The 25,244-nt window shown below is 41.2% G+C and overlaps 1 protein-coding gene across 5 annotated transcripts in view; it reads left to right on the forward strand.

Moving 5' to 3' along the window:
• The first annotated feature begins 4,072 nt into the window (after window positions 1-4,072).
• Window positions 4,073-25,244, forward strand: part of GABRA4 (gamma-aminobutyric acid type A receptor subunit alpha4) — a 72,897-nt gene continuing 51,725 nt past the window's right edge. For 2 of the 5 annotated variants that reach the window (XM_073342129.1, XM_073342130.1), the window contains exons 1-6: window positions 4,403-4,984; window positions 5,199-5,317; window positions 17,032-17,099; window positions 22,871-23,091; window positions 23,194-23,276; window positions 24,855-24,998. In XM_073342129.1, coding sequence (XP_073198230.1) covers window positions 4,902-4,984; window positions 5,199-5,317; window positions 17,032-17,099; window positions 22,871-23,091; window positions 23,194-23,276; window positions 24,855-24,998 — 718 coding nt within the window. In that variant the 5' untranslated portion in view covers window positions 4,403-4,901. Of the gene's footprint in view, window positions 4,180-4,402; window positions 4,985-5,198; window positions 5,318-17,031; window positions 17,100-21,607; window positions 21,724-22,870; window positions 23,092-23,193; window positions 23,277-24,854; window positions 24,999-25,244 lie in introns of those variants that run through there. The other 3 variants (XM_073342133.1, XM_073342132.1, XM_073342131.1) reach the window with 3 other exon arrangements.

Here is a 25,244-nt window from a genome sequence, read left to right on the forward strand (position 1 = left end):
TTTCTTTCGAAAAAAAGATGAAGTATTTTTACATCTAGTGTCAAAGCATTCATGGCATTATTAAATGAGTCTGTTGTCCTTTAGAACAATGATGGTGTAATTCAAAAGAAGATTTGGTTTTAGTATATTTGATGGACCATATCCATTTATATGCAGGTGGATTTCTATGTTTCTTTTTAATAATTAAAATCACAACACATCTACCTACTTTACTTTTCAAGACCAGTAAACATTTATAAATATTAAAATAAGGCATCTAAATTATTCAGCACAGCTGCTACACTTGCTGCTTTGCTAAACTTTACAGGTTTTGAATCCCCGGTAGCCAGGACATTTAGATGTAATGGGTCTGATTATCAGTTCAGACTGAGCTCTGCTTGGGACTGGAGAGAGGAAATGGTGGCTTTAACATATTTTTGTGTCTCCCCACATTTTAAGCAGCTTCAGACCACAAGGAATATGCCAGCAGCTGTGCATAACCAGACTGAGGCTACTTCCCTTTCCTGCTGACTGCAGCCCACCATATCATGTGGATCAGTGGAGGGGGTGGCACAGAAGAATTTCTTTACACCAGGACCAGCTCCATTGCCTTTATGGTCCCTTGATGCCATCAGGGCATTGTAACAGGATTACTATGTTACCGGGGCGAGGGGGTGTTTCTTTTGTCATGGCACACCCAGAGATACAGCCCCTTCAGGATATGGCTTCGCCCAGATGGAAAAGGCCCTAGTCTCAGGGTGAAAGGGAAAGTATTCTGATACCAGCAAGAGGTGAGCTGCCTTTGTACCCTCTTCCAGTAATAAATAGATGTAGTTCTGTTATTCGCTGAACAGGTGCCTCCATCCTTGTTCCAGAGACAGTGCCTGGCTTTGCTAACCCACCACTGGCAAACAGAGAGTTCACATTATAGCACCATAAATGGGCCATAACCAGTATGGCCAGCCCCAATGGTTCAAGAATCACCAGTAAGCCCCCACTAAAGTAGTGAGATTTATTATTATTAATAATAATAAAATAATAATAATAATAATTAATAATAATATTGTGTTCTTTTGATTTGCCTTCTGGTTTTTGAGGCTGCAGGAGGGACTCAGCTCAGAGTTTCAGGCTCTTCTCTGCAACAATGAGGGATAGAAACTTTCTTTTTCTCTGTTTTAAGGAAAGCTCAGATTCTCATGTAATCATTTGCTTCCAGAAGCTGAGGCTTTAAGAAAAAATATCAACCATTGTGAGACTTGCACTAAAACCACGAGAGTGGCAATACTCCATAATGCAAGAATTGGGTCTAAGGTTTCCATCGAAGGTTGAACTCTACTCCTGGGGTTATACTCATTATGTGCTGTGTACGCCCCAAGAGCATCTCAATCCCTACAGCTGGGTGTCCTTTCTGTACTGCTGTTCTATCATCCCCTCTGGGAGCCAGGGCCAGTGGCAGAGTAGAAAAGCTGGGGCGGGGGCAGGAAGTTCTACCAGAATGCATAGGTGTGCAAGAAGAATAAGGCTAATTCTCAGCCCATCTGCACTCACCTTCAGATTTAGTAAGGCAGCTGTAGCATGAGCTTATCCCTGAAGAATTGCTGCTATCTTGAAGCTGTCAGCCATCTCCCCTTACCCTCCCGCAGTGTGAAAAGCTGCAGAGGGATTGTTACTGTTGCTCTGGGCAACAGAAATTTATGATACATTTTGAATTATAACTTAGCAGCCCTCAAAGGGGAACATGGTGTACTGAGAAGTTGTTTCCCTGATTCCTCATCCTAACCGTGTCCCCCCAACTCAGGCTAAATGAAACTGAGATGCCTCTGTGATAGGGTCTGCATTATACTGAGAAAGTCATTTCTGTCTATCCTCAAATGACCAGATTATCCTGCAAGATTTTCCAGGGATGCCCAGGATTTGACTTCCAATCCCCCTCTACCACTGAGGACAAAAACATGAGCTGCCCCTGCGTGGGTGCCCAGGAAACTATAAAAATAGCTACCTTGTGTGAGGGCAGAGTACCAGCGCAATCCTTGTGCACAGGAACTGTGCTGTCCTTGCTCCTTCCATGGAGCCAGTTGCCCAATGGAGCGGGTAGGTGGTGGGTGAAAGAGACTGGCAATGGGCCTAATGCCAGCAAAACTCCCTGGTAAAAATTAACTTAAAGGTTTAAGTGAATGTAAGAAGCAAAGACTTGGATGGAGGAGAGACAACATTGGAAGCTGTAGGATGGAGACTGGGAATGGAGGTCCACAAGTCTTTTATTGTTTGAGAAATTTTTTTTTTTGGTTGGCCAAAAATTGGCAATCCCTAGCAGTGACCACTGTCATAAATCTTGTTCCAGCTGAGATTGTGGCTTTAGCAGGGCTTGTGCACAAAGCTCACAGTTCACCTGCTTAAACAACCACATTTTCACTGCTGTCAGGAACCACAGAAACCCAATTTAAGTCAACAACATTGGCGTTATTTTGCATTTGCACTAAAAGGGATTCCCCATCACTGTTACAGGATGTTGAAGAAGTGTGTGTTAAAATAAGTGATATTATAAAGTGCTCTTGTTAATATCACACTTCAGAGTAAAATATATTGGGGTGACTTCATTCCTGGTGTAAGTGCCATGAATGAAGTGGGAATTATGAGTGAGGGCAAACCTAGGCCCATTGAATACTGCATCTTTACACACAGATTTTTGTTGTGCCTTAGGAGGAAGGATGAGCTTGTGGTTAAAGACCTGGAGAGGAACTCAGAAGATCTGAGTTAAATTCCTTGCTCTGATGCAAATATCCTGTATGACCCTGGTCAAATCACTCAAATTTTCTGGGTTCTGTTTTCATCTGTAAAATGGGAATAATAATCCTTCCTTTCTCCCAATCTCTGCTCTGTCTTGTCTATTTAGATTGTGAGCTCTTCATGGCAGGAACTGTCTCTTACTATTTGTATGTACTGCCTCTAGCATAATAAGGCCCTGATTTCAGTTTTTTCTAACGTGTAATAATAATTAATTTAATTTACAATGTGTACTACATATTAAATAACATACAAAATACAGTATAGGGAAAAAATCCCAAAGGGAAGCTTCTTGCATTTCCCCTTTGAAACTGCCAGAAAGCAGACTAAGAATTTGCACAACCCTAAATAGGGCCTGCCTAGATGGAGTCTTTTGAAAGATAAACAGCAGCATGTGCTTGAAATCTATTTAGCACAGCTTTAATTGTTTTTCAAAGGAGTAAGAAAAGGGCACCTTCCTTGGAGCAAATTCTGAAGTACAGTCAGGAAGATTTCGAGTGGAGAGCAGTTTTGAAGATAATCAGGTGCCATTTCAATGGTTGTAGAATCTGTTGCAAGTAACAAATAAAGCCCTTTTCTGGCAGGCTTGGCAGTACAACAGTAGTTGAGTCAATTACAATACCTGCTTTATATACTCCAGCACAATGAAATTCAGAATCCTCATTAAGATTTATATGCACTCTAGTTTCCAAATACAAACAACTGTACAGTACACTGGATCAGAAGAACAAGTCGATGTTCATAGTAAACACTTTTAGTGTGACTGAGAAAAAAGAAATGGGGGGGGGGAGAGGGAGGAAGAAACCTTGTAACCTAAATAGTCTCTGATTGAGTAGTAACATTTCAAAAAGGAGCTCTCTGTAATTGGTGCATAATCCCTTGGACTTAATATAATGGAAATTATTTGGGTCATCACAGCTGGTTTCATCACTATGAGGAAACAAAAACAAAACCAACCAACCACAAAACAACCAGCTCTTGAATGTGCAAGCTATCTGCTCTCTCTGTGTAGCATCTCCGTGTTTCTATCCAAGGGTAATTAGCTCGATTGCATCCATTTTGGGTGTGCACTGTTTTTAACACTGCAGCTACAATTCTCTCCCCCCTCCCCTTATTTTATACCACGATCTACATGGGGAAAAAAAAGTCTTCTTCTTTCAAACCTCCCACACCCAGGAAATACATGCGCCAGGCTTTCATTTCTTTGTGGCTGGTGGGTTTGTTTCTCCCCCACCCCTTCCTAAGAAAGAAAAGACAGTCAAGACAAATGAAGACTTCATCACCATGATCATCACCAGGACAGCTGGGGAGAGAGCCACCAGGGGAAGAGAGGGGGAAGTCTCCCAGCAAGTCTGCGTCATTCTGGGATACAGTGTTTCAAAGAAGTGAAAGTATTTGTCACCAGCAGGCAACAAGGTATAATAATGCCCCAAAAGGGAATGGGGGTGTGTGTGTGTTTAGATGGAGGTGGAAGTGCTGGGGGAAAGGGCGGTGTCCTCAAACAGCCTATTCTTGGTAATCAATGGGCTTCTTGCTAAAGTGACATTTTCTCTCGCCAATTAATGGCTGTGCCCCTCCCCTCCCCAGTATAAAATTAACACTTGGCAGGGAAGCGAGGCTTTAACCTTTTCCCACCCACCCCAGAGCGGTGGGGTGAAGGGACGCAAGGGAGGGAGGAGACCCTCCCTACCCACCCATCCACCCCCGGTTTCTGCCTCGTAGTTGCCACGTTGGATCCTCCCTCTCCTCTGGCGCTCGCAATGGAGCGGGGCAAACAACCAGGCGAGCCGCAGCGCCCGGCTCCATGTGATCGAGCCGAACCCCCTCTTGCGAGGGACTAGCGGGGGGGCGGGACGAAGGGAGGAGCGGGGCTGGGGGACGGGAGCCTGTTGCCCCCTCGCGAGTTAGCGGCTCGGGCAGCCTCGCCCAGCCGCCTGGATGTGCAGAGCGCCCGGCGACGCGGCAGCCGCGAGAGGTAGCGCGGCCGGGAGACCAGCGGCGCGGGCAAGCAGGGTCCCCCCCGCGCTGGTTCCTCTGGGGCGGGCCGCCCCCTCCCCCGCCGGCGGCCGGGGTCTCCCCTCCGGGCCAGGCGCTGAGTGACGGGGCACGCGGCCAGGCTTGAAGAATGGCATGCAAAGATGGTCTCTGCCAAGGAGCTAGTGATCGCGATGTCCTCGGGTCTCTGCATCACCCTCCTGCACTTCCTGTGCCTGGCGACCTGGTGAGTCCCCCCGAGCCAGCGGCTCCAGGCCACCTGCCCGTTGATTGATCCCCGGCGCGCTGGCTTTGGACCGTGCGTCTGACCCGGGGCAGGGGACGGAGGAAGGGGGGGTGGGGGTTGAAGAAAACCCATCCTGACCCCTGGCTGATCCTACCCCCCCTCCACCCCCAAGTTCGCATCTACAATGATAATGGCTTGTCTGTTCCCCTGGCAGCGTCACCGAGCCCCCGGGGCAGATCAAAAAGGAGGAGAAATTATGGCCGGAGAATTTTACAAGCATCCTGAACAGTCTCCTGGATGGTTATGACAACAGGCTGCGTCCTGGATTTGGGGGTATGGTTACTGTGCACGGTCCCTCCTGTCTGTCAGTCTGCCTGTGTGTCTGTCTGTGGGGAGAACTAGGTAGGCTTTGTGCGTTTAAAAAGCAAACCAAAGTAATGATCCTGATTTTGTTATCGACGAAAGATAATGTGAAAAGACCCCCTCCTGCTCCCCCCTCCCAAAAAGACTGTCCCTCAGAGTCTGAGGAGAAGCTATATCAGTGGGAGCGAGGAGAGCAAAAAGCTGGATCTACTTAGATCCTGCCAAATACTGCTGATTTTTGATCCCCAGATTGTGCCCTCAAAATAAAGAGCAAGTCTAGCTGCTTCTACTGCACCAAAAGAATCTGGACTCTGGAGCAGAAGTGCCATAGATCCCTAAGTCCAGTATGTGGGTCCTGACACAAGTAGGCAGTAATAGCCCAAATTCCACTACATAGAACCAGTTCAGCTATACTGAGTGTGCCAAAAATATCAGCATAACAATGCAAAGACTCAGATCCATCACCTGAACACTGTTGGATCCTGCTAATTTTTAGCCCCCACCTCCCAAGTTCCACTGTTTAACACAGAATGGGTTTAGCTGCTCCTACTACTCTCTCAATATTTTGAGCCCACCATATACTGGCATAATGGGGCTTCAAAAATATGTATCTGACACCTGGATCCAGCTGGATTTTGGCAATTTTTGGCCCCCAGATCCTATATGTACAATCTAAACAGAAACCAGCATAGCTACTCCTACTTCACTGACAAATCTGGACCCTCCTGCATCTGCTCCAACAGTACTAGGGGAAAATACAAATTGGGTATCGGACCCTGTCAATTTTTAACTGAAATGCCTCAATTTTTGTCTTTTCTTTAGAACAATATTTAGCTGGCTCGAGGTGCTGAATCTTGGTTTTTATGGCACTATTGTGCCAGGAAGTATTGGGATGCCAGGGTTTTTTTTTCTGGCGCTACAGGAGAAGCTAGACAGTATGTTCTCTCTTTTGATGGTATAATTTGGGAGATAGGGACCAAAACCCATAAAGATCCAGATAAATCCAGTTTTTACTTTTTCCTGGAATTAGGGGATTAAAATATAGGCTTGGGAAAAAGAAAAGTGACACAGCATCTCTGCTGATGCACCAGGCTGACCAAGACAGTCATGGGGCTTCTACCCATCAGGTTTGAATGAGGGCTTTATGTAGGCTTGTTCTGTGAAATACTTTGCTCCTGCCCTGACATACCTTCTTCATACATTTGATACATCTACATCAAGCTAAAACACTCCATGCACATACCAAATAATATGCACGCATGCATGACTTTACCGTACAAGAAAAACACACAGAGCACCTTTAATCAATTTTTGTTTATTTTAGATGTTTTTTACCTTGTGGAGTGGGCTTTCTATAAGCTAGGCTTAGGACATTAGGTGTAAATAAAGTTAATCTTGTTAAAGCATGGGTGAAGATAATTTACGCAGATGGTCTTTTGCAGTTTGACTCTCCTAAAGACAGATTACTCTTCTGCAGGTTTCTTTCAGAGGGATGTGCTGTGAACAAGACTTCGTTATTCTGTTTTGAACACACAGTTATTAAGCATGTAAAATATACTTTAAGCAAAGTATTGGAATGCTGAATCTGTAACCAATATACAGTTCATGGAGATTTTATATTTGCAGCTTATTGTGTAAATACAGAATAATTAAAAACATGTTATTGGTTTTTTAAAAATTCTAACAGGAAGCAAAAGAGAATTCTGTCCTCCTTTTCACCTCCCAACTACAAATGTAAATAGTTTAGGGTTTGCAGGTGAAAGGAAAACCCAGAGTTCAGGTTGAAAAATGTATTTTTGGTGAATATTTTAAAGTATGGGGACTAGATGGCTTGTTTCTTCTAGTAGCTAACTTTAAAACTCAAAGGTGAGTGGTTTTAATGTTATAAAGCTTATAAGTAATACATGAAAAATACTTTAATTTTTTAAGAAGGTGTCTTTAGTTGCAAAAGTTACCTTTACCTGAACTGGCAAGAGTTGCTTTTAGCATAAAGTAATGCATATAAATGTAGAGGTTTGATTCTTTGGCAGAACTCGGAGTAATAGCAGATGATTAATCATTAAAATATTTACATCCTCAATCATGTTTTTCCTTGTATTCTGGTCTTTGCTGATAAATATTTATGCTAAATGTGATTCACATCTTAAAAGTGGGTCATTCACCAATGAATGCATAGTAAACAAGTGTCACAGAGGACATCAGTATTCACAGGGAAAAAGTACAATATGTTTCAGTAATGTCAGTTATGTCGCATGCTGACAAACAGCATAATAGTCAATGCTGAAGCTTATTCACCGTCCATAGCTCTTGCAGCTCCAAACAAGGCCCAAGAACTTATTTCCCAGGCATTATGACTTTAATTTTATATACCCAAACTCAAGGGAGTTATTTCTGATTTTCACTAGTTTAAGTGAGATTAGAATCAGACCCAGGAAGCTAGCCATAGTTTTTGAAATTTTCTGGCATATGCCAGCTTTGCCACAATAACAATTTATGAAAAATTCTGCATACAGAGGCAAAATGGGAAAGATATATAATTTTTTTTGGATGATTTCCTAAAAATGGGTTCGCTCCAGCTCCTATAAAACTGAATGGAAAATACTTTAATAGGAATTGGATCAAGCCTAATATGGATCCAAACACTGCCAACAACTGTGCTAGTTAATGCTAGTTTTGAGAAACAGGAGAGTCTGAATGAGCATAGAGACAAACTGCCATCTTACATTTAGAAGTGGTCCTACAAGTATGGGATTGAACCTCATGTAAAACTGGGGGTGGGAAAGCGATAACCCATTCTGTATCCGTTCTGTGGATAAATGGAGGAATCAGGTCTCCCATGCAAGTCAGGCTGGTGCCAGTCATTAACGATCAACTAACTTAATAAAACAAATACAAAACCAAAAACATATGTCTGGTTAGTGTGCATTGCGAGTTTGGCAGTTTTTGTACACAAAAATAGATGTTTTCATTAAAAAGGCCATGATAGCTATGAAATGGTTTCTAAATTTTAGATGGCTGTTTTCAGAATAGTAGTGAATTTACAGATTTTGGGGGAGGGGAATAAGCTGATGAATAGTTTTGGGAAAGGGGAATAACCTGGTGAATAGCAACATAAAACTAAATCGATAGCATGGCTTTAATTTTCCCAAAAATTAAAAGGGCAATTTTGTAGAAGAAAGTTGTGAAGTATAATCAGGAAGATTTCTAGTGTACAGCTGTTTTGAAGATAATCAGGTGCTGTTTCAGGAGTGGGAAAATATGTAGAGACTAATGAATAAAATATTGCTCTGTAAGGTTTGGAAGTACACAGTAGTAGAACTCAAGTCGATTACACTATCTGCAATATATATATATTGCATTCAGTATTCTCACTAGAATTTACAATGCACCCTGCTTTCCAAATCAAAACATTATGGTACACTGGATCAGAAAAGCATGGAGCTCACAGTAAATACCTGCGATGTGGTTATGAAAAGAAAGTTATGATTTTGTATAAATAGTCCTCATCTGTCGCAAAATTGCAAAAGTATTACCAAAAATGGTAACCTGCCACAAAATTTTCAGAAGCAACAATCAGATGGAGCACCAGTTCCAGCCACAATGTGAATTCACGGCTTGTGTGTTTCCTTTATTTTATCATAATAGAAAAGGAAGAAAAATCTCTTATAAACAACTATAAAACCTGTGTTTTTTCTGAAAATTGAGCTTGTTCACATTTCACTGGTGATCTTGTACTAAATTAAGTAATATAATTGAAAGTGATTTTTAAAGGTATATTATTTACTTGAGTAAATATAGTGCTTGATTCTGTCTCATGCGTACTGATTTAATGCAACTCCATGGACGTTAATGGAATTACTCATGATTTATACCAGTGCAAGTGATATCCCAATCAGGGTCATACTTTCATATTTATAACACATGCTTTTTGGTGTGTGTTTTCTTAATGGACTGTATGGTCCCTTAGAACTTGCGTGGTTTATCAGGTAAACACAGTAAGCCTGCTCCTGTTCCTATTGAACTACGAAGAATTCTGGCTGTTGCATTTAGCGTGAACAGGATCAGCACAAGTATGTATTTTTGTACTTTTGCTGATTTTGAAAGCCTGTACCATTGAGAAAATAAACTCCAATGGCTCTTTCTTCCCCTGTAACACTTGATCTTTGACATAACCCCTACGGTAAGTTAATGGGAGTTGTGTGCCCAGATGTAGGCAAGTAGGTATTATGACTCTAAGGAGTTGATTGTGCCTTGAAGGCACACAGCCCAGCACAAGTGGTAGTGCAGAGCTGGAAATCCCGGTGGCAACCTATGGAGTGGCAATAATTCCTGGAGCATGGGGGAGTCTACCTAGTACCCCACCCTCTTTGAGGTTGCAGCATGTGTTCCCTTCCCATATTAAGCCAGATCCACTGGCTCTTTACGAGGTAGACTGAGGCAATGATTGCTTTTCCCATTCACTTGGGGGAGGCTAGTGCGGATAGAGTTGTTCACTTGGAGCAGTCAATGAGTTTAGGGCACGGAAATGTACTGCCATTATATCTAGTCTCAGTGAGGACATGCAAAGGGGGGAGAAGTTTCCTGGAAACCTTATATCCCCACCTGCAGTATGCACCCAGATAGGATTGGCACAGCTGAGCTCTGCACTCAGACACTTTTAACCATGGGGATCTGATTGAGAGACATGAAATAATGAATGGCATGGAGAAGGGAAATGGGGCCCTCCGTTTTCATATTCTCATAATGCAAGAGCAAAGGCACATTCAATGAAGCTGAAAGGCAGCAAATTCAAAATGAATGAAAGGAAATCTTTCTACTGCAATCTACAACTAGCCTGTGGAAGCTATTGTGGCCGGATAGCATAGAGTCTGATTCTATAAGCTATCTGGGTTGGAAGGGACCTCAGGAGGTCATCTAGTCCAACCCCCGCTCAAAGCAGAACCCATCCCCAACTAAATCATCCCAGCCAGGGCTTTGTCAAGCCTGACCTTAAAAACCTCTAAGGAAGGAGATTCCATCACCTCCCTAGGTAACCCATTCCAGTGCTTCACCACCCTCCTAGTGAAAAAGTTTTTCCTAATATCCAACCTAAACCTCCCCCCCCCCCCCCCCCGCAACTTGACACCATTACTCCTTGTTCTGTCATCTGCTACCACTGAGAACAGTCTAGATCCATCCTCTCTGGAACCCCCTTTCAGGTTGTTGAAACAGCTATCAAATCCACCCTCATTCTTCTCTTCTGCAGAGTAAATAATCCCAGTCCCCTCAGCCTTTCCTCATAAATCATGTGCTCCAGCCCCCTAATAATTTTTGTTGCCCTCTGCTGGATTAAGCTCATCGTGGTAGGATTCAGAAAAATAAGACCTTTTTATTAGGATAATGAGAATATGCTCAGAGACAGAGGATCTAATTAAAACATGAAAATGGATATAATGGATGCATCAGGGTATAAGACGACCACTGACTGGAGTTAGGAAGAAACTGTGGGCAAGTTGTCCATTACAGATAGTGGTGGGGTTTGTTTGTTTTTTTGTGAACCTTCCTCTGAAGCATCTGGTACTAGAGAAAGCCAGAGACAGGATACTGGCCTTGATGGACCACTGATCTGACCTGGTGGGGAAAGTCATATATTCTTACCAAGTAAACTTTTGATCTGCTAGGGATTGTAGGAATTTCATTGTTCATATAAATGACAAGTAAGTTTAGGCAGGATAGACATGCCCAGCCTGTGTTTAATCACATATTATGCAATCTTTATCTGCTCTTGAAAATTGACTCTGATTAAACCTTAATGGGCTAGTTTTGCTTTCAGCTGTCACCGGACTACACTGGTAATTCAGTCTCAATCTATGGATTATCGATTCAGGGATTATGCCAACACCTATGCCACATAGAGACACTGACTGCCACTGTTTCAAAGTGAGGATTTCTGACTTTAAGGAGAGTTGCATCACTAAAAGTATTATACCTCCCTTTGTAAATTAGTGGTGAAGCTGTGTAATTAACCTCTCTGTGAATTTATCCTGTAAAAAAAGCATGGGATCCAGTCTGGACATGATTAATATTTTTCCTTAAAAATCACTGCTATTTCATAGACTAATGAAATATATGTTAGGTTTAAAAACAAATTTTGTTAAAAATTATTGATGTGATTAATTCCACCCCCCGTTTAATTTAATGTGTGGTTCTAGTCTAAAAAGTAATTATGCAAAAGTAGCCTCTTTTTTTTTTTTTTCAACAGATCCATTCCTGTGTGTATTTGCGTACATGACTAGCAAAACTATGTATTTGGGTTTTTTTGCCCTGTTAGCCCTGACAGAGCTGATGCAGTTAAGAGGCAATATGATGGATTCTACTCCTTTCTGTTCATAATCTACAGGATTGCTTACTAATTTCTAATGAGCTATACCTGTGTAAACTCACTGAAGAAAATGGGTTTACACAGGTGTCACTGAGAACATAATCTGAATGCATGGGGGCTATACAGGTTCACTCAGGGCATTATTTGGTCTGCACAGTCTTTATTACTAGTGATAATGTCTGAAAATGAAACAACCAGCTTGACTGTCAGAATCTAGACTGAGTTTGACAAGCTGGCAGTTAGAGAAATGTGCTCTCTTTCCCCCCCCCCCCCAAATCCCCTGTACCTTGTTTATATTTGTAAACTGTGCCTACTTAATCTGGAAATAATTGAGAGACAGTAAACATGGATTCCCATAATGCCACTTTACACAGTCACTTCACAGTTGTACTGCACTTGAATGATAGACATAAGCATTTTTTCTCAGCTTTTAATTGATTAATAACTTCTGAGGCTCAGGAGGATTTGCCTGTTTCCCCTGCAGAGCCCATATCGGTGAAAGTGTGCATGGATTCTTTGTGGAGCTGAACAGCTCCACTCCAAGCATTAGGGTTGTTACAAAGGTCCTTCCACCCATCCTCAGGGCACACTCTAGCTGCTCAGTGCTCAGCATCTGAGCATCCGTTCTGGAGAGTTTGCACTCCTTACCAGTCCAGAGAGACCAATACATCATTTGTTAATGGTTTAAGGCCTACTTCTGAAAATCCTTAGAGCTCCTATTGTGAGCAAGAAATACTTGAGTGAGGGAGGGCTTGTGGGGTAAGGCCTTTAATTTAGACTTGACATCCAGTAAGCCAGAAAATAACCACAAGCTACACTGGAAAAACAGAGAGGTAATTTAGTCTGTTTCTAGAGGATAGAAAAATATTTACAATTATGAGCCTCTATTAAAAATTCATACATAGCTTCAAGGTTACATTATATGGCCTAATGTACTTACTAAAAATCATCAGTGGGCTATCACTGGGAACTGTGCCATGAAGCTGATATGGTTTTCCAGGCAATTGTCCAGTCTTCCTCAGATGGTTAAATTGGATGAGTCAGGGGATTATTCCAAAGATATAGGACTGTTTACCTGTAGTTGGCTGTTTTGAATATAACCCAGGCTGGTTGTGACTGAAGTCATTACCATCTGTCTGCTGTTCAGTGATCTATGTAAAATTAGCTGGTGATATTTGTCCAGTTCTCAGTAGACAGGTGCCTACATCATGAAATTGGCACCAGTACCACCCTTGTTGGCAGTTTCAGCAGAGGGACTAAGAGTTGAACAGGCAAAGAGACTGAGCAGTTTCCTTATTCCTAGAGAGGGTCAGGGTTCAGACACATGGGTAGGTGAAGGGGCACTGGTATTTGAGAATTGATTATGCCTATGCGGTGTCTCTCTATCTGTCTGTCTGAATAGGCTGTGGGGGGTACATTGCCCAGTGCTATCTATCTTGGACCTTCCATGACCACTAAACAGTCACTTTAAAAAATATCCTACTCAGTTACCATGACTTCACAATTTAAAACCAAAATTGTGGCCCTGTTCAGGTTTCCTTCTGCTATTCTTGCCGATTGCTCTTTCGGTTTTATTTGAATTGTATTGGTTGATGGCTTCCCAATCCCAAATGTATGTTGTTTTCCTCTATTGTCTAGCCAGAAGGTACCTAAAAAGAGAGAGTACCAAATCATCCACAAACAGCTTTTGCTGTACCAGTTGACTTTAGCCATACCTTTGGGGACAGTCCTAAAACAGATTATGTATCCCAGTGCTCAAGGGACTGTTCTCCCAATAATGGTAATAACAATGCTTAGCACCTAAATTGCACTTCACACACAGAAGGCTCTGCACAAACTTTAACCCCTAATTAATTTCCTAATTCTTCTGTTTGAAATTTCTCTAATGGTGAAATTTGCCAAGATCCATACAAGGCTTTCTGCACCACGTAACCTCCACATTGTTCCTGCAGTCACCCTAGAGTTGTCCACTGAGGATAGGGTGGCACAGGGGAGGAGATAATAGATTAAATTTACAAGGCTCCAGTAGCCCAGAACCTCTTCCTAGGAGGCATTGGGAGGCCTGTAGTTACAATTCAGTCCATACGCTGGAATAGCAATCCCGGGAACCCTATGCTATTATCCTGTGGCCTGCTCATAGTTTTAGGGGCTGGAATCTGTTTCTTTCAGTAATTCATTAACTTCCCTGCACACACCCAATTAATTCTAGCTTTTTGCTTGAGTTGATTTTAATCCTGCATGAGGAGATCTAGAAGCATTTTATCTTGCAGGCCGTGATTCAGGCTTGACAGTGCCCATAGCGGTGTGTAGGACGCCCCTACTCCTTAGTGGATTTAAAAAAATACTAACCACCAGTGTATTGTAAATAGTTCCTAATTGTTTCTGAGGATTTGTTGATGTGCAGAAACATTCACATGGTCCAGTGACGAGCAATTTTTACTGATCAAATCCAGTGTTAATAGGCTTCTGTACAATCCTTTGCTTAAGGTAATTTAATATATAAATGTCCACTCTATCAATAACAGCAGGTTAGGGTTTTGTAGCAAGTCATTCTGATTACATAGTTAATAATCTCAAAATAAGTGGTACAGTGCTTTCATGCCGGAGTGTCATTTAGTCTCAAGTCAAAGTGACCTGCTCCTACTACACACTTCCAAACCACCAAACAGTTTAGCATGATTGGTAGCCTGTGGCCAGAGAATAGGAGAAGCAGAGTGTTGCCGGTTAGGATGAGTGGTAGAACTCTAGGTGAAAGTTTGAACATTGCTTGCATTCTTTATGTCTAGTTCTGTAAACTACTGTCATTAATATTTCAATTTTTACTTTTGTAAGCATGACATTCCCCTAAAACATTTAAAATTAAATGATTTTATTTACAGTGACATGATTTCTGGGTTGTAATGCCTTAAAATGCAAGGAATTAATTTCAGTATCTCACTGATATTAGATGAGACAACACAATTGAAGTCAGTGAACAGTCCCTTAATTTTAGGTGTGTGTGTGTGTGTGTGTGTGTGTGAGAGAGAGAGAGATAGTTAGAGAGAGATCTTCTCTGGGAGCTCCTATTTCCTTCTTTATTCTCCATTAAAGATCCCTTTACATGGTGTGAATGTGTGTGTGTCAGGAGCTCATTAAACCTATTCCAAGAGTTGACTAGAAGTAGTTGCTAGAAAGTCATATGCTCCTTTATCACAGCTTCACATCACATTTACTTCTGCAGCAGAGCTAATCAAAAGTTTTCCAATGCATCATTTTTCCACCAGAAAATGTCATTTTGTAAAGATGGAAACTTCCTGTGGGAACGTGTCTGTTTGGCCGAAACTTCGTTTTTTTTGGGGGGGAAGCGCTTTAAGATTGAAACGTTTTATTTTGATATGTTTTTGGAACTGATTTTCTGTTTCAAAATGACTTTTTGTTCAGAAATTAATATTTATAAACAAATCTCAAAATTGAAATGAAATATTTCAGTTGACCCAAAAATAACTTTTTTTTTTAAATTAGGAACAAAACATATTTTGAAATGTTGGAAATTCTGCTTGTCACACAGCTCTACTCTTAAGTGCTTCTAGCCTCCACCTACCTGTGATGTGAGGGTGTAACTAGTTACTCAAACACTGGTCCCATGAGGTACTGTCATTAGACCTCTGTGTTGCCTAATTTGAGACTTTAAATCACTTTCCTGGCCTTAGTTTTGCATCTTCTGTTTCAGGATACTCCAAAGAGTGATTTCATTTAATACACTCTGTAAACTTGTCATCCATGATTTTGCAGCTATTTAGTAGACCAAAATAATCAGTCTGTGTCTGCAAGAATCCCCCATTCCAATGGATGTTTGTGCCTTTGGTGATTTTGATGCAGTTATAAAGTTATAGCAATCAGTGAAATCAAAATGGAAAAATACACTTTGAAAAGAAAGAGGAAGTAAAAGAGTTTGAGGAATGTTAAAACTCAGTTGCTTAGAGCTAACAGATAAAGTAGCTGATTAAAGTGATTATATAATCTAAAATACACAACTAATATTCTTATGCCCTTGAGAAATAGAGATTAGTGTTGGCATTTTCTCCTAACTTTTCCTTAAGACATTGTGTGCAGGCTGTTGAATGGAATAATTTTACAAACTTTTAATTTGCTTTTGGTTTGTAGTCTGCAATGTGTGCGCTTGGCTGAAGAGACAAATAGTTCATTTGTTTGCAAGTTGTCTACTTTCTTCTTTCCTTTCATTTCTGCATTTTGATTTAAAATGACATCTGTGCATACAACAGTTTTACAAGAGGCAGACATTCTTTGCCTTTGAAACAAAGTCTTCAAGTTTTTATGTGCTTCTTATTGGATTGTAAGAACTATCAAAAAGCCCGAGTTAATATAGACTCAGATAATGTCTTTTCTTTAGAAACGTGAATCTCAGGAGACTGGAAACCATTTCAAATATGTCCGAAAGCTGTTACCGTCTATCTAATGGCTGTTTAATAGCATATATGACATGAGTTGATGGTCCAAGTTAAATTGCTATTGGACTAGTGCCCACATCTCAAAACACCCATTATAGTTAGTACTATTTAGCACCCCTTTAGCTGTCTCAGAAGGGATAGATTCAATTCCCATTAACGGCTACAGAAGTCTTTCCATTTTCTTTAATGGGAGTTGGATCAGGCCCTTATTAGTTGCTGGATCCTTATTGGTCTTCTGGAGGTGGTTTCTCTATAGAATGGCAAAGAACAATGATGGGTTTAGCTGGAGAATCTTTGCAGTGAACTGTTATTTCCCATGCTGTATCCAATCTATTGACAAGCATAGGATATAAGTATTCAGTGCAACTTTCATGGCCATTGTGCTAATATCAGCGGAAGTTGCAAGAATGGGTCAAAGGTAGCATACTGCTTACAATACTTGTATTCCCATTAATTTAGTAGACTTATGCATGTTAGTAGTAGTAGTAAATAACTTGGTCTTGGTAATAAGGTTTTGCTGAATCAGGTCCCTAATTGTTTAAAATACTAATTTGCTTAAGTCTTTCCATTGTGGCACCTGTTTTCTTATCCACTGAGTCAAAGTATATTTTCTGAGTGAGAATTTGCATTGTAAACATATATGATTTACTTATTAGAGAATTACCTTCACTTGCATAATTTACATTGTGCAACTGTTGTAAATTACAGTAGGCTTCGTTCTGAGAACATGATGTCTATGTATTTTCTTCTGATTAGTCCAAAGAATCTTCAGAGTGACAACTGCATAAAATGTGGCTTACGTGCTGATATCATTTTTGAGACATGTTAACCTGCAACATTTGATTTTTCTTGCTCACTTCCTTTTTATATGTTAGGTCCTGTTACTGAAGTCAAAACAGATATATATGTCACCAGTTTTGGACCGGTTTCTGATGTAGAAATGGTATGTACTTCTGGAATTAAAATACCATTTTCTGGTGCTGAGAAACCATTAACTGCAGTAAGGAGTGAATGCTTAATTCATATGACTTTGTACTGTACTGTCAGTCATGCAAAGTAGGAAAGATTACCAGCAGCTTAATTTGTAGGCTATAATTAGATAGAGCAGGCCTGATTCTGATCTCATTCAGACTGTTTTTAGACTGGTAGAAAGAATTGACATCAATTACTTTACAACAGATTTATACTGGTGTCGGAGCCAACTCAGGCCCAGTGGGGTATCTGAGAGCACTGTACGGAGAGCAGATGATTTCTCTGATGAGGTCACAGAAATGCCTTTCCCCTCTGGAGCTAGCGTTTCTCTGCCTCCCTAGCTTATTAGTATTTAGTATTTATTACTAATGGGTAAATAATGACATTATTCCCCAAATATTTGTTGACATTGTCACTTCAAATGAATTTGTCATCCATCTTCATGCCCCTCTTGACAACACTTTCACTAAACATTCAAATGAGAGTTTTACCAGAAAACCAGTTTGCAAAAAGTGAATGTCAAAGTGACATGCATGAGTAGCCACAGAAGACAAATGTTAAATGTACACACATTTGTGCCTGAAAGGCTTCCACACTCATTCAAGGCCTGATCCAGTCCCATTGACTTCTATGGTGCAAGTCCCAGCCCTTAATAAGGGGAAAAGAAAATATGTTGTGTGACTTATGTGGCCAAGCGCCAAAGCTCAAATTATGTAGATACATTGCTAAGCTTTGGAGTAAAGTTTAGACAAGATATTCTTCAAGGGCCTTATGGCTTTTGAATAGCACCTTGCTCGTTAAGTGGTTGCACTTGTGCATTAGGGTGCTATCCAGCATGAGTAAGGACATCAGAATCTGGCCCCAAGTAAATCTGAGTAGTGAATACATTTGAGATAATTAAGTATCACCACAGACTAAAGACTGTATTTGTCAACTAAATTATTAATTGTGAATTATTAGCTCCGCTTATTTAATTATACAGCACTATGGGTCTGCTCGGCACTTTACAGGCAACTAAAATTGGCAAATCTCTGCCCCAAGGCGCTAATGATTTAAGGCTCAATTCTGCAACCATTACTTACGTTGAGTACTTTTTACGGATGCAAGCAGCCTTATTGAGCTCAATGACATAACATTAGACATAATACAGAATTGCAAAGCCATAAACTGAATTGGGCATGATCTAGCAAGGGGTGAGAATGAACACAAGGTGTAAGGGAAAGGAGACAAAACAGGACAAAAGCAGTGAAAGATCATGAGCAGGACCGGCCCAAACATTTTGGCACCTGAGGCGGGGAGCTCAAACGACGCCCCCATGTCCACTCGCTTGGGCCAAAACTTTGAAAGGTCTCAATTCTGCCTTCTTCCTGTTCTACTCCTCTCATGGTACTGCTCTGCTACCTACCCCAATAAAGTAGAACTAACAACTTAAAATGCCTTGTTCAAAAATTTTAAGTAACACTTAACTTTCAAATGCCTGAACAGCAAATTTAACTTTTCTTGTCTGCATAGTAAACACTGGCATTTTTATCTGTTTGAATAATCAAAGTGATGCTTTCCGTGCCTTCTTGGGTGCAAAGATTTGAACTGCTTCCTCGTGAAGGTCCACAGTCTGGGCCAGCTCATGCTCTATTGAAATGGTTGCAAGGCCGACCAGCCTCTCCTGTGTCGTGGAGCGTAGATGTGTTTTTATTAACTTCAGTTCGGAGAAGCTGCATTCTCCACTGGCAACTGTTACGGGAAGTGTTAGAAATATGCGCAGAGCAACAAAAGCATTTGGAAAGAGGGTGGTCATCTTATTTGTGCACATATATTCCAGAACAGCCTTCGGAGTTGATCCTACTGAAATGTATCTTGAAAGGGCTTTCAGTTCATCACCTAAATCGCTCGCATCAATATCGCGCATATTGTCATATGTCAACACTGTCACTAGTGCCCTGCATTGCTGGTGTAGGTTGTCTTTAGGTATAGTGAGGAGTTTTGGAAATCATACAACATCCCAAATATACTGCTGTGTTCCTTGAGCTGCATGAAACATTCTTCAACTGACTGTATTGCACAATCTAGCACCTGGTTAAAGAATTCAACTTTGAATTGTTGTTTGGGGTCTCTTATGGGGTTATCCCGTGCCCTGTAATCAAAATGTCGTCATCTTCTTGTATTCTTGAATGGGTGGGAAAATAGCTTCAGTGTGAAGTTCCTCTGCCAACTTCTGTGCACTCTTCAGAACATTTTGAAATCCCTCATCTGACCGGTAAGCTGTAGGTATGACTTTGCTTTGTTCAGTTGTTCCGTTGCTCCAGATAAATCAACACCTTGGAGTCTCTTGCTTACAATATTTATTTCAAACGGTATGTCATGCCACAACACTAAGCCACACAGAAATTTGAAGTTAGGTATGTTTCTGGTGATTCCATTTCCCTCTGCTACTGTTCTCCCATGAAGAGTTCCTGTCATAGCATTATCCTCCATAATGGCAACTATGGCATCATCTGTCTTCCCAATTTGGTGTTTGATAGGCTTTATTGCCTCCACTCTACTTTCTCATCGTGTGGCACTCGGTGGTTTCAGTGTCAGAGAGGATGTTCCCAGATGTTGCTTCAAAATTTGCCATCTAGGAGTTGATGCAGAGGAAAAATACAAAGATGCTTTGAATTACATTAAAAAATTCAGCAGCTTCACTAGAAGCTGATGCTGCATCACTGACCACCAAATTCAATGAATGAAAACTGCACGGGACATAAAAAGCTCGAGGGTTTAACTCTCGGATCTGTGTCTGCACTCCTCTCTTCTTTCCTCTCATGTTGGCACCATTATCATAGCCCTGACCTCTCGTCAGCTATCACAATTCCCGTATCTTCCAGCTTTTTAAGAAGCACATTTGTCATACCAGCTTCTATAGTATCATCAATGCCAATAAATTCTAGAAAATGCTGACAGTCACCATTGCAGGGACATTTTCACTAGGTTCTCTTGTTGTTACAAAACGCACCATTAAAGGCATTTGTTCCGTATGGCTGATGTCAGGTGTGCAGTCCAGAATAACAGAGTAATATCTTGCTGACTTCAGATCTGCCACAATCTTCTGTATGACTTTTGTTGCCAGTAACTGTATGATTTCATTTTGAATGGTTTTTCCAAGTTAGTGGTGTGTGTACATTTCTTGGGTGGTGACTTCTTAGATGCTCCTGGAGTACAGCATCAAACTCAGCCATCAGCTCCACAATTTTAAGGAAGTTTCCATTGTTTGGCACATACAGCTGACCTGAAGTGCCACGCAGTACTAGGTTAAGGGTAGCAAGCATTCTCACAATGGCAATGAGCCTTTTCAGAACATTTTGCCAGTAAAGAGACTCTGATGCAATCTTCTCTTGATGCTGATCATCTATGGTGGCCTTTAACTTTAGTCTCATCTCAAGCTCTTTCCACCTATGGAATGCTCTCTGATGATTTGCTGCCTTCTCATGGCATGCCAGATTTCTAGCCAGATTTTTCCAGTCCTTTGTTCCTGTAGAACCCAATGTGGCTGGAACATTAGACTGGAAGAGTTTGCAACAAAAACAGTATGCTGCATTCTGGGTTTTTGAGTACATAAGCCATGGTCTCTCCACTTTGTCGCCATTGGGAATTTCACACCAGTAATGTGTTGGATGGAAACTTCTATTTTCATTGTTTTGGGGAAACATGAAGTTTTTCATTTGCTGTGGCCCATGCAGTACAAGGAAGTTCCTCCGGCTACTGCTCAAGTGGGTCCACAGTTCTGGATCATCTAGACTTAAGAAACTAAACAGCAGCAGCTGTTTCTTGCGCCTCCACCACACTCTTCTCTGATCTACACTTTTCTTCAGGAATGTGCCTGCTTACATCCATTCGAGATGGAGATATGGATGCTGCAGTGGCTGCCAGGTCACCTGCACTCTGACTAACTGGAAGATCAGGCATCTCCTCACCACTCACATCCCTCACTGGGGCCGGAAGGCTCACTGTGAACATTTGTGTCTATGTATCTCAGGAGAGCTCCTTCCTGCTTAGATAGAAAAGCTTCCTTTGCTTGCTTTCTTTTTCTGAATGCTGCCCCAGAGGGGCGTTTTCTTCTTTCATTCATGACTGCTGTTCTGTCCCAGCTATAGTGACTCTCAACACTCAATTGAAGAGGACAAATAAGCAGGGCCTGAGTGAGGGAAGATATCAACGTCTTAAGGGCTTAACTGGCTCCTACTGCTTCAGTTGACTGCCTGTTCTCCTCAAGTGGGTTCAGGGAAGCAGCAGGAAACAGGAAGCTCCCGGAGAAGCTGGTGTTAATCAGTCCAGGCTCCTGGGGGTGCTAGAGAGGTACATAAGAGGCTTCTCCTCCTCTCTCTCTCTCTCTCCCTGTAGCTCCTGCTGCTTTGTTATTCCCTCTCAGCTTTTCTCCTGCCTGCCTGTTATGTCGCTTGTGTCCTCCTTCCTCCAGAACAGCACTGCACCATCTCTGTGCATCTAGAGTGGAGAGAATACATATGCACCATCAGCAGACACAATTTTCTACACTCTGGGTCCTAGTGGCACCTCCCCACAGTCTGGCACCTGAGGCGGCCATCTCAGTTCACCTCATGGTAAGGCCAGCCCTGATCATGAGAAATGCATATTGTTACGTACTCCTTCTGTTCACAAAACAAGTTCCCCAAGCCAAGCCACCTGTATCATACAATAAAATCAGGAGCCCAGCCCTACAAATCATTGCTCATCTGACTAGTCATTAATCACATGAGTAGTTCCAGTGGTTTTGAGCAGGCCCAATGATTGATTACCCGTGTGAGGAAGGATTTGCAGCATCAAGTCTCTAATGAGGAGGTTTTACGTTTCATACGCTTCTCGGAAAATTGTCATAAAGAAATTAGATCACAATAATTTGAAGATGTTTTAGCACAAAACTGCAGTTGCATAACAGCTAGAGGGGATAATGCCCTTCACTGTTAAACCAATATTATGCGAATAAGACAGTGTGCAAGTGATTTGATATCCCAAGATAACAAGTACCATGTAAAGATTCCCTCCTTCATGCATTCATTCAGGTGTGTGTGTTCTTGTTACATATTCATGGCCCTAATCATGCAAATATTTGTGCACATACTTTATTTTAAGCACATGAGTAGTCCCATGTTAGTCAATGGGACTACGCAGGTGCTTAAAGTTAAAACGTAAATGTTTGCAGGAGCAGGGTTTATTATATCCACTTTTTGTAGATGTGACAAAAGAACTATTGATCCCTTTTCAGTAAACCACCTGTTTTGTCAGTTGATATTAGATGTATATTTTCTTGTGTGATTTTGGTGAACTTGGGAGAAATAAGAAATCATGTGTCCTTATATTTTCAATCTGTCCAGCTGTAAAAAAAAAAAAAAAAAAAAAAAAAAAAATCCATCGATTTTTTTTTTTTACAGTCCATTGACACTTTACACATTACTCATTTTGTTTCCAGTTATATGCTAGAGTACAAGCTTAATTGTCTGCTTCCTGCAATTTTATTAGATTATAGTAATTGCTCCTGTATGATTAAATATGTATAGCAATTTATTTATATGACTAATACGGGAAATTAAGGTATTAAGAAGTGTACAATTCACTTTAATTGGTAGCAATATATTTTGTAGTTGACTTAACAACATTTACTTCACCATTCATTTGTTTGCTCCTAAGGGATTTTTACAGGAAACCTACACATAAAAGTGTAACATTTGTTTTTTCTACAATATGCTATAGGAATACACAATGGATGTCTTCTTTCGTCAGACATGGGTGGACAAAAGATTAAAATATGATGGTCCCATTGAAATCTTAAGACTTAATAATATGATGGTTTCGAAGGTGTGGACACCGGACACTTTTTTCAGGAATGGGAAAAAATCCGTCTCGCATAATATGACAGCCCCAAACAAACTCTTTAGAATAATGAGAAATGGCACCATCTTATACACAATGAGGTATTCAGTTTATTTGTTTGGCTTCTTTCAATTACTGTAGAGAAAAGTTATGCTGCCGAGACAAAATCCAAACCAAAGTGTATTCAATTTGTTTCATTATAGGCTTACCATAAGTGCAGAATGTCCCATGAGATTAGTGGATTTTCCAATGGATGGTCATGCTTGTCCTCTCAAATTTGGGAGTTGTAAGTTACAATTATGAATTTCTTGAAGCTTTAGTTTTAAAAACAGATGTGGATTTTTAAAAATTCTTTGTATCATAACTGAAGTTTCTGAATACTAGGCTTGAGCCACATGCCTTATGCATAGAAAAAGCCCATTGACTTCCATATGAGTTTTGTTGATATGGGGGCTGCAGAATCAAGCCCATAGTGCTATCAAGGCAGCAAATTGACAAAGGGGCACAGATTCAGATATTAAGTTAAACTCCACCTCTCTGACCACACGGATGTTTCAGGGCCTGATCTAACGTTCACAGAAGTCCGTGGAAAGATTCCCAAGGACTCCAGCAGGCTTTGGCTCAGACCTTTTGTGTCTGATATAGAAAGGAAAGCTTTAGAAATCCAGTACCAGATATCTGTAAGATCTCCTAAATTCTTTTAATATTCTCTAATGGTAACATATTGGGCCAGATTCTGTATTGCCTCCATCTTGCATAGGGCACAAGAGAGAGGAGGAGCCAGTCATGGCTCCCTGTTTCTCTCTTTTGCCCCCAGAGCAGTTCTGAGTGGCCTGGGGACCACCTTGGGCTTGCTAGATCACATTACAATCTAATCTAGTCCCCTAGTCCAACCCCTGGCATGTCCCTGTGCTGCAGTCGGATGTTGTGGACAGTGTGCCTGCAGGGAGCTGGTTGCCAGCTCCCTGTTCTCTGGCCACCCATTCCAGTGGAAGTTAGAGCAGTAGGGCGTGTACTCCTAACTTCTGCTGCTGGCATTAATTCAGCTTACACCAGTGAAAAATCAGGCATAGGGATTGGTGTGGCTGCCCACTTGCCCTGAAACTCTTCATCTTCCCAGATGGATGGCAGCTGGCATAAAAGGTGGCTATGACAACAGCCATATAGTAGCAGAGATTCCCTGTATATAGGGAGAATTCTCCAGGGGGATCACTGGCCAGTTTAAATAAATGCAGTGGAAATTGCACTTGGCAGACTGGAATATCCAACCATATGTTCAGTGAAATGATAAAAAGGTCATACTCATTTCACATGTAACAGGAGGGCTGGATTTGGCTTTAACATGAGTTTTGGCTATGTAGAGACTACATACTCGGCATTATCACTTTATTTCATATTATTATTTGAATATTTCTTGGGGACTGGGAATATATTTTGGCTGCTGGGAATTTTTTTTTACAGGCCTTCAGATTTTGGCAAATATTTTGAAAATTTCTGAGCTTGGCATAAGTGTTATTTCCTTAAAATAAATGTGTCCCCAGCCTCTCAGATGTATCCACCTGGGGTATGTCTACACTGATTGTAAACCTGGGCTCAGAGTTAGGTTTGAGCCGAAATCCCTCTTCTGTCCACACACATGAGTCTCTCAGACTCAGGTCAGCAAGAACTCAAAAGCTGGGTCCTAGGACCCAACTGGCACGGGGTGGATCTAAGATTGAGTCCCTCTAGTTATGTCTACACTCCCCCCACAAGTTCATGGTGGTTCCATATGTATTCCATTGATTTCAATGGGCTTTGTATCAGGACCTTAATGTGGTGTGATAAGACACTTCTATTTAGTCATGCTAACAATATGTTGTTTTAGATGCATATCCAAAGAGTGAAATGATTTACACCTGGACAAAAGGACCTGAGCAGTCTGTGGAAGTTCCTGAAGAGTCTTCCAGTTTAGTTCAGTATGACCTGCTTGGGCATACTGTATCCACTGAAACTGTTAAATCTATTACAGGTAAGAATCTCGTCAATGTGAATCAATTTGAGATGCGGAATTAACAATGTAATTTTGTCCTAGCCTTTTCTATAAGGTATTCCATAGTTTTGACTGACATATTATGTATATGCATATACACGCTTAAATCAGAGCTCAGGTTTTCGTTCTTCATATTACCACTTGCAGATTCACTATAGTGGAGTCCATAGTCCATTTGGAAAGCAAGTATGAGGTCACTAGTCAGAAAGGCTAGATGAACGTGTG

This window comes from Lepidochelys kempii, chromosome 4, assembly GCF_965140265.1.
Source record: "Lepidochelys kempii isolate rLepKem1 chromosome 4, rLepKem1.hap2, whole genome shotgun sequence".
Lineage (NCBI taxonomy): Eukaryota > Metazoa > Chordata > Testudines > Cheloniidae > Lepidochelys > Lepidochelys kempii.